At 41.3% G+C, this 17859-nt stretch overlaps 1 protein-coding gene across 3 annotated transcripts; it reads right to left on the minus strand.

Moving 5' to 3' along the window:
• Positions 1-5632: 5632 nt before the first annotated feature.
• On the minus strand, positions 5633-17542 carry LOC129779115 (CTP synthase). 3 transcript variants are annotated; one of them, XM_055786389.1, is made up of 8 exons: positions 17226-17542; positions 16821-16856; positions 16545-16765; positions 11488-11658; positions 10676-11432; positions 10453-10609; positions 6513-6654; positions 5633-6443 (listed from the first exon to the last, which is right to left on the minus strand). In XM_055786389.1, exons 3-8 carry the CDS (start codon positions 16708-16710, stop codon positions 5965-5967), a joined length of 1872 nt encoding a protein of 623 aa, XP_055642364.1. In that variant the 5' UTR covers positions 16711-16765; positions 16821-16856; positions 17226-17542; the 3' UTR covers positions 5633-5964. The 3 variants fall into 3 exon arrangements, with proteins under 3 accessions (XP_055642364.1, XP_055642362.1, XP_055642363.1); XM_055786387.1 differs by having other exon boundaries at positions 16545-16856; XM_055786388.1 differs by lacking the exon at positions 17226-17542 and adding an exon at positions 16940-17057 and having other exon boundaries at positions 16545-16856.
• Positions 17543-17859: the final 317 nt, after the last annotated feature.

Below are 17859 nucleotides of genomic sequence, written 5' to 3' on the forward strand. Positions count from 1 at the left end.
TACAAAACATTTGTATATTTTACCAATGTTTTGGTTACTAAAGATTTGGTAGCTGCTTTTACTAAACTATTTCACCAGTGTAGTAAGAGATTGCACACAGCTCCGCAGTGAGAGTCTAACAGCCAACCGGGTGAGACATGTGAAGGATTCCAGACAGTAAATGGTCATAATGCGGGATTTCCATATGGAGTTTGATGTCACACAGCTTCCACAATGAAGCGAGAAACTTTGCTATCTCACGTCACTCGCCGCATGGAATAAGGGGGACTGCTACAAGTCCAAAGAGCAGAGCGGGCTTTAGAAATTGCATACTCCAGATGGTCGTTCCAATTTAGCTTTTGGTCAAGTATGATGCCTAAATCTTTAGTTTGTTTGGAAAGCTCCAATTGTACACTTCTTGCAATTTTATACTTCCTTTTCCTGGTGAAAGGAATTATGACTGTTTTTGAAGGATTAACGATGAGTCCTTCCAGATTGCAGCATTTGAGTGTGTAGTTTAGGGCTACTTGCATTCTATAGGAAATAGTATACTCACATTTACTTCTTACTATAATAATTATATCATCACCGAATCCAATGATTTCGTATCCTAAACTAGTAAGGTTATTGAGAAGGTCGTCGACAACTAGAGACCACCAGGGAGACCAGGGAGACAAAACTCCTCCTTGAGGGAAACTTCTTGTTGGTTTATCCTCCTAATTTGGCTGTTATCAATCGGTTGGTTAGCACTGCTTGTATCCAGTTGGAGATGCACATGTCAAAACCACGTTTTCCATAGCTTTGTTTATGGAATTGTGGAATGCATTGTCAAAGACTCCCTCGATATCCAGAAAAGCTGTAAGTGAGGTTTCTTTGGCATTAAAAGACTTCTCTATTTTTGAAATCAACGAATGGAGTGCTGTTTCGGTTGATTTATTTGCTTGGTAGGCAAACTGAAGTTTATTCAGTGGGCTCCTGTTCAAATATGATAGTTTGATATGGAGATCAATGATTTTTTCCATCATTTTTAGAATGACAGATGTTAAACTAATTGGTCTATATGCTATAGTACCAAGCTAGCCCTAAAGATTTCAGTCAGAAGAGGAATGGATATATCCTTGCTTTTTTGTATCAGCTCCGGATAGATCCCATCTGGTCCTGGCCCGGGAGGGTTGGGCTTACTGTTTCCATTCTGCTTGTTTAACACATGCTGACACTTATCATCGAACCACTCGTCCCGGCGTCTTCGTTCAACGTGATCTAGGATGTACCCCGCTACGCTTTCTTCGTTGTTTGTATTAGAGAGGCTTTAAACTTTGTAGTTCATTCGCCTTTACCGCTACGCTGTTGATGACAGTTTTAATTATGTTTGGCTCAAAATTGAAGGGAAGGTCAGATCCTTCGACTGCAGGAGGCCTTGATGTCGATAGCTCATTATTTGGAATGTGTCTTGCAATGGAGAAATAAACGACCCTAGGAATACTTCTAAAACAAACTGAATGGATTTATTCGTGATCTTGCTCCGGTAAAAGTTGGCATTAGATTTCAAAATTGCACTAGAATCGATTCGTATGCATTTATTTGTTCGTACGCGTTCGGCTCCTGTTCGTATTTCTGTATGTACCACACATTGCATTTTGTATGGGAGTGTGTGGTTTGGATTCGGATAAGGATAGGGATTGAAATTTAACTTTAACACTTGTTAAAAATTCGCGCTTTGGTCGCGAGCAATGTTCCAGCACTTTTCAAAAGTAGGTTCGTTAACCCATTACTGCCCAGGTGTAGGTTATGTTTACTTTGCGACTTTTGCGGGAAACTCGAACTTTGCAAGCTTCAATGCAAGCTTCAAAACAGTTTTTCAAGAACGGACAATTTTGCGTATTAAATTTCATACGCTGGCCACTAATGGGTTAAGTTTATTGTTTCCCGGCAGCACAGCATAATGGTGGTTTTTTCTAGGAAGCATAGACCAGCAAAACCAAAGCTTCAACTTTTGGGTAAACCGATTACTCATGCTATGTCATTCAAGTATCTTGGGGTCTGGTTCGACTCCAAATGTACTTGGGGGGCCCATATTAGGTATCTGAGTAAAAAATGTCAACAAAGTATAAACTTTCTCCGTACAATTACCGGCACCTGGTGGGGAGCCCATCCCGAAGATCTTATAATGTTGTATCGAACAACTATTCTCTCAGTGATGGAGTATGGCAGTTTCTGTTTTCAATCAGCTGCCAAACACACCTCATTAAACTCGAGCGAATTCAGTATCTTTGTCTCCGTATTGCGTTCGGATGTATGCCCTCAACGCATACCATGAGTCTCGAGGTTTTGGCAGGCGTACTCCCACTAAAAGATCGCTTCAATTTAATATCTCTTCGGTTCCTCATCCGGTGTAAGGTTATGAACCCATTGGTGATCGGAAATTTTGAGCAGCTGATCGGGCTAAATTTTCATTCTGGATTCATGACTTCATATCATGAATTCATCTCCATGCAGGTTGATCCTTCTTTGTATATTCCCAACCGTGTTTGTTTTCCTGACTACATCAATTCCTCTGTATTTTTTTATCTGTTCATGAAGGAGAAAATCCATGGAATTCCAGATTATCATCGATCGGGGATCGTTCCTACGATCTTCAATGCAAAGTATGGGCGTATCAATTGTGATAATATGTACTTCACTGATGGGTCCTCTATGAATGAGTCCACAGGATTTGGAGTGTTCAACGAATTTTTTAGCACCTCCCACAGTCTTCAGAATCTTTGCTCAGTGTATATTGCTGAATTGGCAGCAATACACTGGGCGCTGGACAGCGTCGCCTCACGACCTGTTGAACACTATTACGTTGTAACGGATAGTCTTAGCTCTGTCGAAGCTATCCGTTCAGTGAGGCCGGAAAAGCACTCGCCGTACTTCCTTGAGAGAATACGAGAAATTTTGAGTGCTTTAACCAGACGCTGTTATGTCATTACCTTTGTCTGGGTCCCTTCACATTGCTCAATTCCGGGTAATGAGAGGGCTGACTCATTAGCAAAGGTAGGTGCAATTGAAGGCGAAATTTATCAGCGTCAAATCGCCTTCAATGAATTTTATTCTTTAGTTCGTAAAAATACCATCGTTAACTGGCAACGCAAATGGAACGAAGATGAATTGGGCCGGTGGCTCCACTCAATTATCCCTAAGGTTAGCCTCAAACCATGGTTCAAAAGTCTGGACTTGAGTCGGGACTTTATTCGCACCTTCTCCCGACTCATGTCCAATCACTGTTCGTTAAACGCGCTACTCTTTCGTTTTGATCTTGCCGACAGCAATATCTGTGCCTGCGGCCAAGGTTACCACGACGTCGAACACGTTGTTTGGTCGTGCGAGGAGTATCATGTTGCCAGATCGAATTTAGAAAACTCTCTTCGGGGCTAGAGGAAGGCAGCCCAATGTGCCGGTGTGAGATGTGTTGGCTGGTTTAGACCTTGATTACATGTCCCAAATATATGTTTTCCTAAAAGTTATCGATCTTCGTGTCTGATTGTCCTTATATCCTTATATTCTCCTTTTCCTTTTCCTTCGCGAGAAATCAAATCCCTTCTTATTAACAATAGAATAAGGTGAAATGTAAAAACATATTAGATATAAGATAGGCTTAAGAATTGAGTGTAATGAATGTGAGTGTGAATGTGAGAGTGAACATTGTCAACATATCCTTTTATCCCTTCCTTTTCCTGAAGAAAATATGTCACCCTTCTAAACTCGAGTAGACCGCGAGTAATCGGTTTTCTACACCATTAACATTAGAATTAAGGAAAAATGTTTATATATACTTGTAACAATACAGTCAGGAGTTTGGCTCCTTTAAACTTATGTAACTGAGCCTGTAAAAATAAACGATTTAATAAAAAAAAAGCACAGCATAGTTTTCGAGTTCCTTGCTTTAATCGCGTAAGATTGTACCATCGCGGGAACCATCAGATCATGTATCAGAACATGGCCGATAAGAGATTCTGTTTGATTTGTTGATCACCAGATGCAGTGACGTCGGGTGGAGCTTCCGCACCCGGTTCAGAAGTATCTGGTCACACCTCCTTTCTTTTCGAGATTTTTCTCAAGTGTACGTACTTCTCGAGCCGAGAACTTGCTTGATTTTATTAACTTCAGGCATGTACGTCGAACGCATATTGTTTAACGCATCCCACGCAATGTTATCTTCGAAGATGTCCAGGCCAACACGGACACAGACGCTGCTAACCTGTTTGCCTCATTCTTTGAGATTGTTCAGTGTAGCATATCCAGTATCGAAACGTGACTGTTTTGCTCATATTCAGTCTCACACCATCAATCTACCTGTCATTCACTTATCTGTTGATGATGTTGCAAACGCCATGGACTATCTTGATATCAAAAAAGGATGTGGTACAGATGACGTACCATCCTTGTTACTACAAAAATGCTCCACTGAACTTGCGAACCCTATTGCTCGCCTCTTCAACAAATCACTTCAGGAGAAAACATTTCCAATGGCTTGGAAAACTGCTTTCGTTGTTCCTATACACAAATCGGGAAACTGCAATCAGGTGACAAATTATCGTGGAATATCTATGCTGTGCTGCCTAAGCAAGGTATTTGAACGGCTAATGCACAATGTTTTATACAATGTGGCATCTCCAATAATTTTCAATGGGCAACATGGGTTTATGAGGCACCGTTCAACCACATCGAATTTAATGTACTACGTAACCGCACTATCACGTGAGATAGAAGAGAGACGGCAAGTTGATGCGGTGTATGTCGACTTCGCGAAAACTTTTGACACAGTCCCACACTTCCTAGTAACGGAGAAAATGAAATGTATGGGCTTCCCTGACTGGATAACGGATCTGCGGCCATCTGCGATCTTGGAGGCACGTAGACTCAAAACTGAGATTCAATGACCACGTAGGCATGATGACTGCCAAAGCTTTCTCAGTACTGGGTTTCATACGCCGCCACGCGTACGAGTTCAGTGATATCCATGTTCTGAAAATCATGTACTGTTCGTTGATCCGTAGTATTCTTGAGTACGCTGCTCCTGTCTGGTCCCCCTTCTACGTAGTTCACAACCTGAGGATTGAACGAGTGCAGAAAAAGTTTATCCGTTTTGCACTAAGACAGCTACAATGGAACGACCCAATGAATCTCCCCCCTTATGTCGACTGATGCAAGCTCATAGGACGCATGAGGAATTCATCTCTACTATCGGTTCCATTCCATAGGACAAACTACGGCTACAACAACCCGCTAGATTCATATATTCGTCTGTTCAATGTTGTATGTGATGTTTTCGACTTCAACTTGACGAAACATTTATTACATCTAGTCTATAAGTAAATTATTCAGTCTGTACTAATAGAAGACGGTGTTGAAATAAATAAATAGACGTAGTCCCACGTCAAAACTCTAAAATGTACTGAAGCTAACCTCTAATAAGTAGTGAACGAATGAAGAAATGAACCCGTATTTCGTTGTATCCGACGCGCAGGAATTTAACACGCGAAGGAAAACTTTGAGAATTAATTTAATTTCAAATTAAAAAAAAAATTAATTTCAAATTAAAAATACCAAAAACCCTCACCCGCTTCGATAGTTGAGACGTGGCAATTCGAACAAATTCTCACAACAATAATTGAGTTTTATTATCAGCGGCTTTCTTTTATTTATCTTACTACCGAATAAATTAGATTTTAGAAGTCTGAAAAACGGGAGGAAGACGAAGCTACATATATTTCGTTTCGGCTTGGGTACAACAAACGTGTACAAAATCCACCACATCGTCTGATAAAACTGGTCTGCTAAAAGGAGTTTATAAGACCAGACCAGATTTTTGTCTTCACGAAAGCTCTATTGAGATTTCATCTCGTTCCACTTTTAGCTTGAACATTTTAACGTTTAATCTTATTAAAAAACTAAGAAATCTTCAAAATTGTTACTTTTGCACCTAAATATCTTATCACAACTTTACTTCTCCTCGTGTTCTCCGTTGCATTCGGCTATATGCGTTCCGTTGCATTTCACGCTGCTGCTAGTTTTACCGTTTGGCGACTCTCGATTATTCAACGCTAAATTTTCCAACAAACGATTATTCGACAACATTGTGTCATCATCGCTAGAGCTTTCGCTCGTAACGTAGGAGGACGAGGAGTTGGATAGCTTATTGTCATGGGTTAGATAGAAGTCCAGCTTACCCACCGAAGCTAGAATCAGCCCGAGGAACACCGGGGAGGGCTTGAGCGGTCTCGAAAGATACTCGGGATGGAATTGGGTTGCGACATAGTAAGGATGATTTTCCAGCTCGATGATTTCCATGCGGGTCTTCTCCGAATCGTATCCAACGAATTTGAGTCCATTTTCTTCCAAGCGTTCTGTGTAAAGGGGATTCACCTCGTACCGATGTCGATGTCTTTCCTCGATTTTACTTTTATTTCCATAAAGTTGTTCTGGGATGGAAGAAATGTTCGGTTATTCTTCTAGGATTATAGATTATGTGTTTTGTTTCGGGTACTTACTAACTATACTTTTTCCATCCTTAAAAAGAGTTGTGCGTTTGCCCAATCGCATTGTTCCGCCCATCTGTCCGGGATGGTGTTCGGGCATATCTATCACCAGCGGATGCTCCGTATTTGGGTTTACTTCAGTGGAATTTGCATCCTGTAAAAATCATGATTGAAGAACTTTCTTTAGATTGAGAGTAGGGTGGCAATGGATGTATGGAAAAAAAATCATAGAATTTCAAAAACCGACCATGTACATTTTGTGTAATGGTCCAAACAAATGACCTGTGCAAAATTAAAGCTCAATCGGACATGATTTAGGGGTGCCTCAAAGCACTCAAATTTTTTATTATTTGGCCACTCAGGCTAAGTCCCAGAACGTCGATTTTCGGCCAAAAATACGCATCCATGACTCTCCACGCATGTATGGCGGCATTCGTTTTTTTTGAGAATATTTGCAATGTCGCGAGTATAGAGACATTCGTTCGCTCAGGGTTAATACAAAATACTTATCAATTCAAAAACCAACCGTATTGTTGTATTGTTGGTAACCGTTGTCAAGTGGCATCATAAAATTCAGTAAATATCAAATGTAAATAATGATTATTAACCCTTCCGCTACGGCAGTGTGCTCCTTCGGAATCAACCACCAAAATTTGTGTCGTTTATGTCGACCCCTAGGAAACCGACATAGACCACTTTGAGAACCCCTGCTCTACAACGTCCCAAAAACTTTGACGTCTGGTTACCACTTCCTTCTCTTCAGATTTTGGAATCTGACAGATCCATCTGAAGCCTCTTTGTACTCTTGTTCAGAGACTCGTCGGAAGCAACGACGCTGTATTATTCACTTTTACGCTGTTTCCCCTTCTGCAGGACTAACTTCATCTATAGGCAAAAGCAAACATATACTGAAGAACCTACACAGTCAAATTAGTCAAATATAAATTTTTGATATCATGGTAACTAGAAACTGCAAAGATCAAAATTCTAATCGTCTGGATTTCCTTTTCCTTTTTTTCCTATTGGTGGCGAAATTCTCTGATATTTTCTTATTTCCCCTGACATTGTTTGAATTCCCTGTCGACACATTGTGTTTGTGTGACGCTTTGTGTTTCCTGCAACAGAAGATGTGCAAAGTCAAGTGGGCCTACAGCACTAGAAATGAATGTGAGAGAAATGCCATTAGGTGACACCGAGGGGAGTCGTTTTTTTAATTCTTCATTTTTAAGACTTTCAGCCTCTTGGGCTGGTTCGTCTCAGCAAAAACGGCCGAAACCCGGCCACGATGTGCGCTTACTATAAACATTGATTCATTTTACATGCACATACGGACAAGCAATTATCAATAAAACAAGAGACAAAAACAGTTTTCGTCATGAGAATTTCCAAACATTAGAGCTTTTTTTTAAAAATACAGATCGGCATCTTTAAAAAAACAGAGCAGTGCAGCAGTTCGTGAAGAGTCGTCGCCAAGCACATCACGAATGCTCCCGCTGACCCCGTGTATGTTCCGGAGGTTCTCGTACTTCGAGCAAATACAGACGATGTGTTCGACTGAATTGCGAACCTCGCACAAGTCACAAAGGGAATGAAGGGTCCCCTTTTGAAGTTGTGAAACGTGTTGCAGTGACCGGTTCTTAACCTGGATGGGATTCGTTGATCTCTCATCGTTTTGACGTCGTCGGATCTGGTGATGGATGCTTTGATTCTCCGGAGGAACAGCGTCGCTTCAACGGACCAGCATGACGACTGTATCCGGCAGCAGATACTTCCTGATAGCTTGTATCCATGGGTGCCTAGTTAGCCCCGCCAACGGCATCGATGAAACTAGCCGAGTCGTTAAGTATCAGGATCGGTTTGTTGACGGGATAGTGGCAGCTTCAAAGATTCCGGCAGCTTCGGCCGAGAACACCTGGCAAATGTCGACGAGTTTCTTGCTGGAAATAAGAGAGGTATTATGACCGCTTACCCCGAAACCAACTCCTTGCATCCATTTGGAACCGTGTAACGAATTTCATAATTGTGATATTTTCTTGAAACAAGTTCGACAAAGGTTTGCTTCAGACCCACAGAGCTCGCCTCAGCTCGGAAGTTGTTCCTGATTGTATCATCCATTCGGTCCACCGGCAACCTCCAGTCGTTAGTCACAAACCAAAGCTGTTTAGCTATCAGTGGAAGGTTTAAGCAAGACTTCGTTCGTTAAAACAGTCAGGTGTGTCTCTTTACCTCCGCTGGTTTTAGCGAGGAAGCTCGCAGTTCTGGAGACTATCGCCGCGTCCATAAAAATGTCAAACGGAGGTTCTCCTATTTCGGCTCATACCGAAGCTGCTGTTTGATGGTAGGCTGTTGATGATGGCTTTGGCCACCCGTAAACGGATCGTTCAGTTGTTACTCCATTGAGGTTTGAAGGTGGTTTGTAAGAGGTTTAATCGGGTGGCACAGCTCTTCCTCACCTCGTTGAAATGGTGCTGGAAGTTCAGGTTGCAGTCGACCACCACTCCCAGGATTCTCAACGTTCTACGGCGAGGAATGTGGTCGTTATCGATTTTGATTCCCGAATTGCAACCTTGGTGTTTGTGGCTGCATACCATCATGTGACTACTCTTTTACACCGAAAGTCGAAAACCTCGTTTGACACCCATTTACCGATAACATTGATAGCTGCCTGGATCTTGATGCGTGGTGCCCTGTGCGTATTCCCCACCACTACAAAAAGGATGTCGTCCGCATACGTGAATACTAATACTTCCTTCGGTAGCACCCGGAACAGGCTGTTCATCGCTATCAGGAGAGGATGATGGCTAAGACGAAACCTTGAGGTACACCAGTTTCTTCATGAAGGCGCCTGGAGCTGGTGTTCCCAACTTTTACCTCAAAGGTCCGGTTTATCGCGAAGTTTTTCACAAAGTGCAACAGATTGCCGTTTACCCCCCAGTCAGCCAGTTTTTTAAGAACTAGTGGAATCCAGGTTGTGCTCCCGTGGCCGAGTGATTAGCGTCCCACACTATCATGCCGGAAGTTCGGGTTCGATTCCCGTTCTGGCCGGGGGATTTCTCGTCAAAAAATTCTTCCGGCTTGCACTGACTGTGGTCATGTGTATTCTAGAGCTTGCCCCTCCAGAGTACATGTTATTCGGCATAGAAATCTCAACCAAGTACTACTAATGAAAATGACAGAAGTAATGCTACGTTGAAGAGACAAAAAGTTCCACTGGAACGTTAGTGCCATCCAAGAGAGATGCTGTCGATTTTTTCTGGCTTCAGCTACCACCTTTCCAATGGATGCGAAATACATGTTTGTGTCGATCCCCGGTAGAAAGACAAATTGTCGGCAGTCCAATTTCTTATTTTCGGCCAAGTAGGTGACGAGCCGCCGATTCATCATCCTCTCTAGGGTTTTGGGTCTTGGGCGGTATCCTTTCACGGAACAGCTGTTCTGGCCGACTTTGGGGATGGGGATCACAACACTATGTCTCCATTCCGCTGGGAAGTCGTGTTTCAGCCAGAGGTAATTAATGATGTCGAGGAGAGCGGTTTGACCTACCGGGGATAGCTGCTGATCATCTTATAACCGATGTGATCGGGACCAGTGGACTCCGCTTTGGTGGAGCGCAGCGCGACGATTCTTCGACGGAGAAGTGTTTGTTGAACGGTTTTCCAACCCGATCGTTCGGAACCACAAATCGATCGACTGAGTTCGTGAAAGTGGAGTGTTGATAAGAGTGTCAGGAACACACTTGCTAGTTTGAAATACGATGAAACACGTTCCAGTCAATCAATCAATCCATGAAAATTCTTAGATATAGAAAACAATGTTTCGAGCACTAATTTAACCCGCCTTTTGCAATTTTGAGTAGTAGTTTACCCAATTTTGTGTGTTACTCTCGTTCACCGTGTAGGTGCACAACTAGTCAATTTACCTACGAGACGCCTTTGGGAGTCATAATACTCACCGTTAAATTTAACACATTCCTGGCAAACTCTATGACTGCTGCCTGCAGACCAAGGCAGATTCCCAGGAAGGGCTTTTTATTTTCACGGCTCCACTGGCAAGCACGAATTTTTCCTTCTATACCTCGAGAGCCAAATCCACCCGGCACAATTACACCACTGAAAAACAAAAACCAGGAACATTATTTCTGTTTCTCTCAATTGCTGTAATCTTCCACAACTCACTTGCTGTTGGTGAGACTCTGCCAGGCTTCGTAGTACAAATGTGGAGTATCCTGTTTGGTTTGTCTCTCCAGATGACAAGCCTCAATAAACTTTAGATTCAACTTATAACCAACCGCCAGCGAAGCATGTAGAAGTGATTTTGACACCGATGCGTATGAATCCTCTAATTTGGTATATTTTCCTACCAAAGCGATATTAACTTTTTTGTACACATTGTCCACTCGTTCTGCCAGATCCCTCCAGCTGTGCATAAACCGCACCGGCCGTGGAAGGGGCAACTTCAGCTGCAGCCTCTCGTTCAGGAACTCGATAACGCCTGCTTCTTCCATCAGCAGCGGCACGTGATAGATTGAGGATAAATCGTGAATACAAACCACCTGCTCGGGGGCAACGTGACAGAAGTTGCTTATCTTGTCCTTCACCTCATTGCCGATGGGTTTCTCCGAACGGCACACTATCAAATCCGGACTCAATCCCAGCCCGCGTAACTCGCGGACACTGGCCTGAGTTGGCTTGGTTTTAGGTTCACCGGTGGCCCTTGGCGACGGAACCAACGAGACATGGGCAACACAAAAGTTTTCTCGTTTCACACGAAATTGAAACTGCCGGAATGCCTCCACGAAAGGCATACCCTCGATATCTCCGATTGTGCCACCCAACTCGACCACGCACACCTCCGGAGTAATGTTGTCCTTGACAGGTCTCAGAGCCACACGCTCAACCCACTCCTGGATCGCATCGGTGATGTGGGGCACGACTGTAAAACGTGTATTTATAAGTGGAATGTTTAACCAGACGATTTTTCGCCTTACCTTGCACGGTTTTGCCCAAGTAGTCCCCGATACGTTCCTTCTCGATTACCATTTTGTAGATTTTTCCCGTTGTAATGTTGTTGTCTCGATGCAGTGTGATATCGAGGAAACGCTCATAGTTTCCAAGATCAAGATCCACTTCACCGCCATCGTCGAGCACGTAGACTTCGCCTGAAATGATGCAGAAAATTGATCGCTACAGTTAGTGTTTGCTTCTAATTAAATTCTATAAATCATCAACTACTGATGGATTCAAAAATCCCCACTTTGATCAGCTTTTCGATGTAGAACCGAACAATTTCTGAGAAAAAGAATTTTTGAGCTGCGTGAAAAACACAAGAATCAATGGAGCAAAAAACGATGCAAAAGTAGGCAGGCACCCGATTTTCCAAATTTTGATTTTCAATCAAAGCATTTTATTTATGCGATCATGTTTCTCACTGATGAATATAACTACACGAAAGAAGCAGAAGAAGCATATTTATCAGTTCCAGCGAGGATGCAATCAGAATCGAGGTCCCCAAACGCTGAGTTGTGTTGAGTAGTTTGTAGTTGTGTTGAGTTGTTTTAAATTGTGTTGAGTTGTTTTAAGTTGTGTTGAGTTGTTTTGTATGTTATTTGATTTTCTTCTTGTTGCGAGTTGTTCTGTTGTACGTATTAATTTTGTTTTGTTGTGTTTTCGTTCCGAGTTTGCTTGTTTCATTTCACTTTAGCTTTTGTTACGAGTTAAGTTGGTTTTGTTGAAGTGTTTTGTTTTCTTTTGTTTCTGCCGTTGGATTTTTCGTGGTCTTTTTGTGTTGTGAACTTTAATGTAATTTTTTTATGTTCGCCATTTTGTTTCGGGTTCTTATAATCGAGTTTTGACCTTGATCGCATAATATTTATTTGTTGATGTTTTTCGTTGAAGGTTTAATTTTTTTTTCTTGCAAGGAATGTTTCGACCAGCTCTTCAAGTGAATTCAACGCTTCAAATCATGTAACAGATAGGACGTGTGATGTAAGTACATTATATGACTGATATGATTCGCAAACAAATTGATGTTAACATGATTGTACTTTATTCCTCCGAGACAACAAACCAAACCAAGGTTTTTCCTGTAGGCGATTATCCCAACGATGGAAGATGATAGAAGATGGAAGATCACACCGAGAGACCTGAAGAAATACTTTCACACTTGCCCAGCAATTGCTTGAGTTGTTAAATGAAATAAATTTGGCCGATTACAAATAAATACTTTGAAATGTATTCCATGCTGTTTTTTGTAATTGTTGGGGAAAGAAAATAATAGAGAGTAGAGAATAGAGAGTAGAGAATAGAGAATAGTGAGTAGCAGGTAGTGAGTAGAGGGTAGATCATAGAGGATAGAGGATAGAGAATAGAGAGTATAGAGGATAGAGAATAGAAAGTAGAGAGTGAAGAATAAATAGATGGGAAAAGAAAATAAGAGTAAAGAATAACAAAAAATATATAAAAGAATAGAGAGTAAGGAGTGAGATAAGAGAAAAGATAGTAGAGTTTGGAGAGTACGAAGTGAGAATATGGAATTAAGAGTAGTATGTGAAGAGTAGAGCATAGAGTTGACAATAGAGAATAGAAATTAGAGATTAGAAAGTAAAGAGTAGAAAGTAGAGAGTAGAAAGAAAAAGAAAAAAAAGAAAAAAAAAGAAAGTGGAGAATAGATAGCAAAAAGTACAGAATATAGTGAGAAGACGGTAGAGAGTAAGGAGTAGAGAGTGGAGAGTATAAAAAGAAGAAAGAGAATAGAGAATCGTGAATAGTGAGCAGAAAATAGAGAATAGAAAGTAGTGAGTAGAGAATAGAGAGTAGAAAGTAGACAATAGAAAATAGAGAGAAGAGTGATAATAGACAGTAAAGAGTCGAGAGTAGAGGGTAGAATGTAGAGAATAAAGAACAGTAGAGAGTAGAGAGTAGATAGATGAGAGAAACGAGAAAAGAATAAAGAATAGAGAATGGAGTAGAGGCACTATGTTAAAAGATTATTCCACCACGTATTCCAGCCGTTCTTCCGAGTTGTTGTTCTGCCACATGTTTCAGCCGTTTATCATAACTCACATGCAAGTTGACATGCATTCTACAAGGACATTAATTCGCCTATGTTCGCGGATATTGACCTTTTGTTTGTAAACAATCGTTCACGTTTTGAATATTTGTCTTTTGGAAATTAGTTTTTTACTAGTTTGACTATAATATTTTAATCTGTTTTCATCGTTTATTGTTTACTTGGACCTGTCTACATCGTGGAAGTGTGAAGTACATTTTTAATTTATTGTTATAACGATCCCGAAGGACATTACTCGAAACCGCATCCCCGAATTTTGGATCTCAACGTTTGTTTTGATTGTTCAAAGATGGAGAAAAACAATGCGGAGAATACGTTGTGGCTTTTATGAGATTTACTTCCACATCGGCATGCAATGTTGTGGTTTCAACCTCAGTCGAGCAAGCAGAGATCTAGTTTCACAAGGCAAGGTGTTTTTCATTTGTGCAACATGCCAGGATAAACTGGGAGGTAGAAGCGTGAAATCCTATCTACTTGATGAGATCACAAATAACACAACTTTGTCATCAGATTGCTTACCGGTTCAGGTCCAACAGCTGACCAAATTGGTGGAATCGCTGAATGAAAAAGTGGACAAATGCATCCCCATTGATAACTCTGCCGAACGCCCAAAGACACGACCGAAAATACATGGCCCAGACTTGGTATTAAACGTCGTCGTGGTAATGAAAGCAAACCGATTGGCACTTCTTCTTCTCGCGGGACAAAAAAAAATGATCTCAGTGACTTGTCTCTGCCATACCTGACACCATCGATTCCCGTTCCTAAATTCTGGCTGTACCTATCTGGATTGCACCCGTTAGCTACTGTTGACGACATTCAAAAAATTGCTTCTCGTTGTTTTAATGTAACCGGTCCTGCTGATATCGTACGTCTTGTTCCTAGTGAGGCAGATACTGATACAGATACAGATATCTTAAGAGAGAGCGTTCTCAAGCTTTTGCAAGCGAACCACATCGGTATAGTGAAGATGAAGCAGTTGACGCGCCAAACTTTTTTTTGGCCAGGAATCACCTTAGATATCGAAAAACGTGAAGAAATGTGAGGCGTGTATAAAAATGGGCACGGTGCCTACCAAGCCCGAACATAACAAATGGATACCAACTTTTAGGTCGTTCAGTCGTTTACATGCAGATTTCTTCCATTTCGAAGGAAGAACTTTCGTGATAATTGTTGACAGTTATTCCACCCACCGTACAACCCAAGTAGCAACGGACAAGCAGAACGACTAGTGAGGGTGGTCAAAGATGTCTTTAAAAAGTATTTGTTGGATTCTCAGTTGCGGAAATTAGATTTAAATAAAAAATTAACTGCTTTCTAATTAATTATCGCAGTCAATTTGCCACCAAAGAGGGAAGCCGTCACACAGTTTTATCCTTTAAACTAAAAATTTTACATGATTTTATAAATCCAAATAAGGAATATAAACAATTTCTAGACAAATCAGTTCATAAAGATATGCCTGCCGCGTCTCCTCCTAAGCCAGATCCATTTGATATTCTAGTCGCAGAAGATGTTACTAGAAAACTAGATTTACTAGAAAATTTTTAGAAAAACTGATCCTCAGAGATGGATTTTTTGATTCTTTTTTTTTTTTTTTGAGACTTTCAGCCTCTTTGGCTGGTTCATCTCAGACAAAACGGCCGAAATAGTGCCGCGATTATTTTATCTTACATGTGCCTACGGATAAGCAATTAACAATAATACAATGAACAAAAAACAAGTGTCATCACGAGAGTTTCCACAGATTTGAACTTTTGATTTCTTCTCTCTGGTCGTTTGACGAAGATGCCCACTTACCATGGCCGCAGGCCACTGATGGGGAACCCACGCCATTCGAAAATGCCAGCTGTTCATATTCTCCTTATCGCGAAGGGGACAGAACAAGGGTCTTCGATTTGATCACAAGTTTTTGTTTAGATATTAAAATACAAATCGGCATCTTTTAAAAAACAGAACAGTGCATCAGTTCGTGAAGGGTCAAAGCCAAGTACATCACGAATGCTCCCGTTGATCCCGTATGTTCCGGAGGTCCTCGTGCTTTGGGCAAATACAAACGATGTGTTTGATCGAATTGCGAACCTCGCACAGATCGCAAAGGGGATAAAAGGGTCCCCTGTTGAAGTAGAGACATGTTGCAGTGATCTCCTTAATCCTTATTCTGCGTAGGATTGTTGCTCCCCCATCGCTTACTCGTTTTCGAATCTGGTTATGGAGCCTTTGATTTTCCAGAGGAACAGCGTCGTTTCGACGGACCAGTTTTCCGATGGAAACAAAAAGTCAAAGCTTTCCACAAATGCTTCTTTGCAACGAAATTCACAGTAAATTAAAGCTTGAACTTGTGCAAAACTCAAAGACTCGTAAACAACATTTAGATGACAGAAGTGGACACTTCACGATTCAGCATAAATCAGCTGTCGCTGTCGATTCTTTATAGCACCTTGTGCCAACTTATTGAAACAGAACGAATTTAGTTCCCCTTCCGATATTTGTATCTTTCTGACCGTTCCCCTATGACCGGGGTCACATCATATGGAGTGCTCAATTTTCAGCACCTTTCAGTCTTCACTTTTCTTGCTCAGTGTATATTGCTGAATTGACAGCGATTCACTGAGCATCGTCCCAAGACCCATTGAACGCTATTACATTGTAATTACAGTTCCAGCGTTGAAGTTATCCGTTCAGTGAAACTAGTTCCAGCTTTACTATAAACTTAAACTTAAACTAGTGTTTGCCTTCATTGTCTCAATCTCCTTATCACGCTTTATTTTCCTAAAACCAATACCCTACTAATTCCAAATCGTTTCAATTCATGTCTTAAACAAAAACAATACCGATTAGAAACCTCGAGCGAAAGAAGATCCACCTAAGCTAGCAACACTGAGCTAAGTCTTACACGCCACCCTAGACGAAAGTTTTGAACACAACAACACAATGCGGATAAAAATAAACCACTCCTCAATCCCTGGCACTTACCATGCTCGTAGGGGGAAAATGTTCCCGCGTCGATGTTGATGTAAGGGTCGATCTTGATCGACGTTACGCCGATTCCGCATGAGTGAAGCAGTGTCCCGAACGAGCTGGCAATGACACCCTTCCCGACGCCACTGATTACGCCTCCGGTTACCAGTATGTACTTCATTGCGGCTGGTGGCGTCCTATTGGAAACTGCTGTAGAAGCTGCCACTATTGCCGTTCTGTAAGAATTTGACCGATGAAGTACGCTATTGAAGATGGCACGACTGCACATACAATTGCAGCTTCAAGTACTCAAGTTGTAGAGCCAATCTGAAATGAAGTAATCGAAACACGCAATAGAATCAGGAAAAAGTATTTAATCGTAAACTTTCACTACAATCGTTGATGCTCACACTTTTGGTGAAAGTTGAGCTTTACAGCTTACAGTCAAAACGAATTTTAGTTTTCAAATAGTAATTTTCTTTCTATTACTGAAATACAAAACACATTAATCGTCGCGTAAACAAAACCTTGCAAACTGATCAATGCTTGTTTTGTTTTGAACGTCTGTGTGATTAGCGTGATGCGCACGTGCAAATACGAGTTTAATTCACCTCTACGAAAACAGATTAATTTCCTTGAGAACCAATAGCCACTTCTCTTTCGCTTGCTGAAATGTCTCAGGTATGCATTACTTACTTTATTTTGGAAAGCGAGTTTTAAACTACCACAAAATTGCTTCCAGGGGCGAATTACTGCGTATCAGCTGTCAGCAAACACGACATACATAACCTCTACGTACGTATTGTTAACAAAATTTTGGACATATCGAAATTCATCGATATTTCTTCAATTGTCCTATCAGTGCCGATCAGTAAAGGAAGCAAAACAAGTTGTATCACACTTTCGTATAGAATTTGCGGTAATTTAAAATACCATATCAGAAATTCGCGAGACTCTCTACTCCGAGGATTGTGGGCACGCTTCGCTCGATTGTGATTGACAACTTCAACTTTAAATTTTGTACTAGATTCGGCGGCAGCAAAACTGCTGTCAAATGTCATTGCTGGGCAGGGTTGCCATGTGATTGTTTCAAACATTTTTACTCGACGGGAATAACATCAGGAAGCTGGTGTCCAAGATACGACCGCATAGTTAACGTAGAACTTATTGCATTTAATTCAATTAACACTTAATGATATTAGGTTAGGAAGAAACGCAAATTAGGAATTAACTCTTTTGTTGAATTAAGTCCTGATGAGTGATTTGTTTGTGACTTCAAAAAGAGAATCTAATTCTTATATTAAGTCTCAACCTGGCGTTGGCCAATCTA

This window comes from Toxorhynchites rutilus, chromosome 3 (assembly GCF_029784135.1).
Source record: "Toxorhynchites rutilus septentrionalis strain SRP chromosome 3, ASM2978413v1, whole genome shotgun sequence".
NCBI lineage: Eukaryota > Metazoa > Arthropoda > Insecta > Diptera > Culicidae > Toxorhynchites > Toxorhynchites rutilus.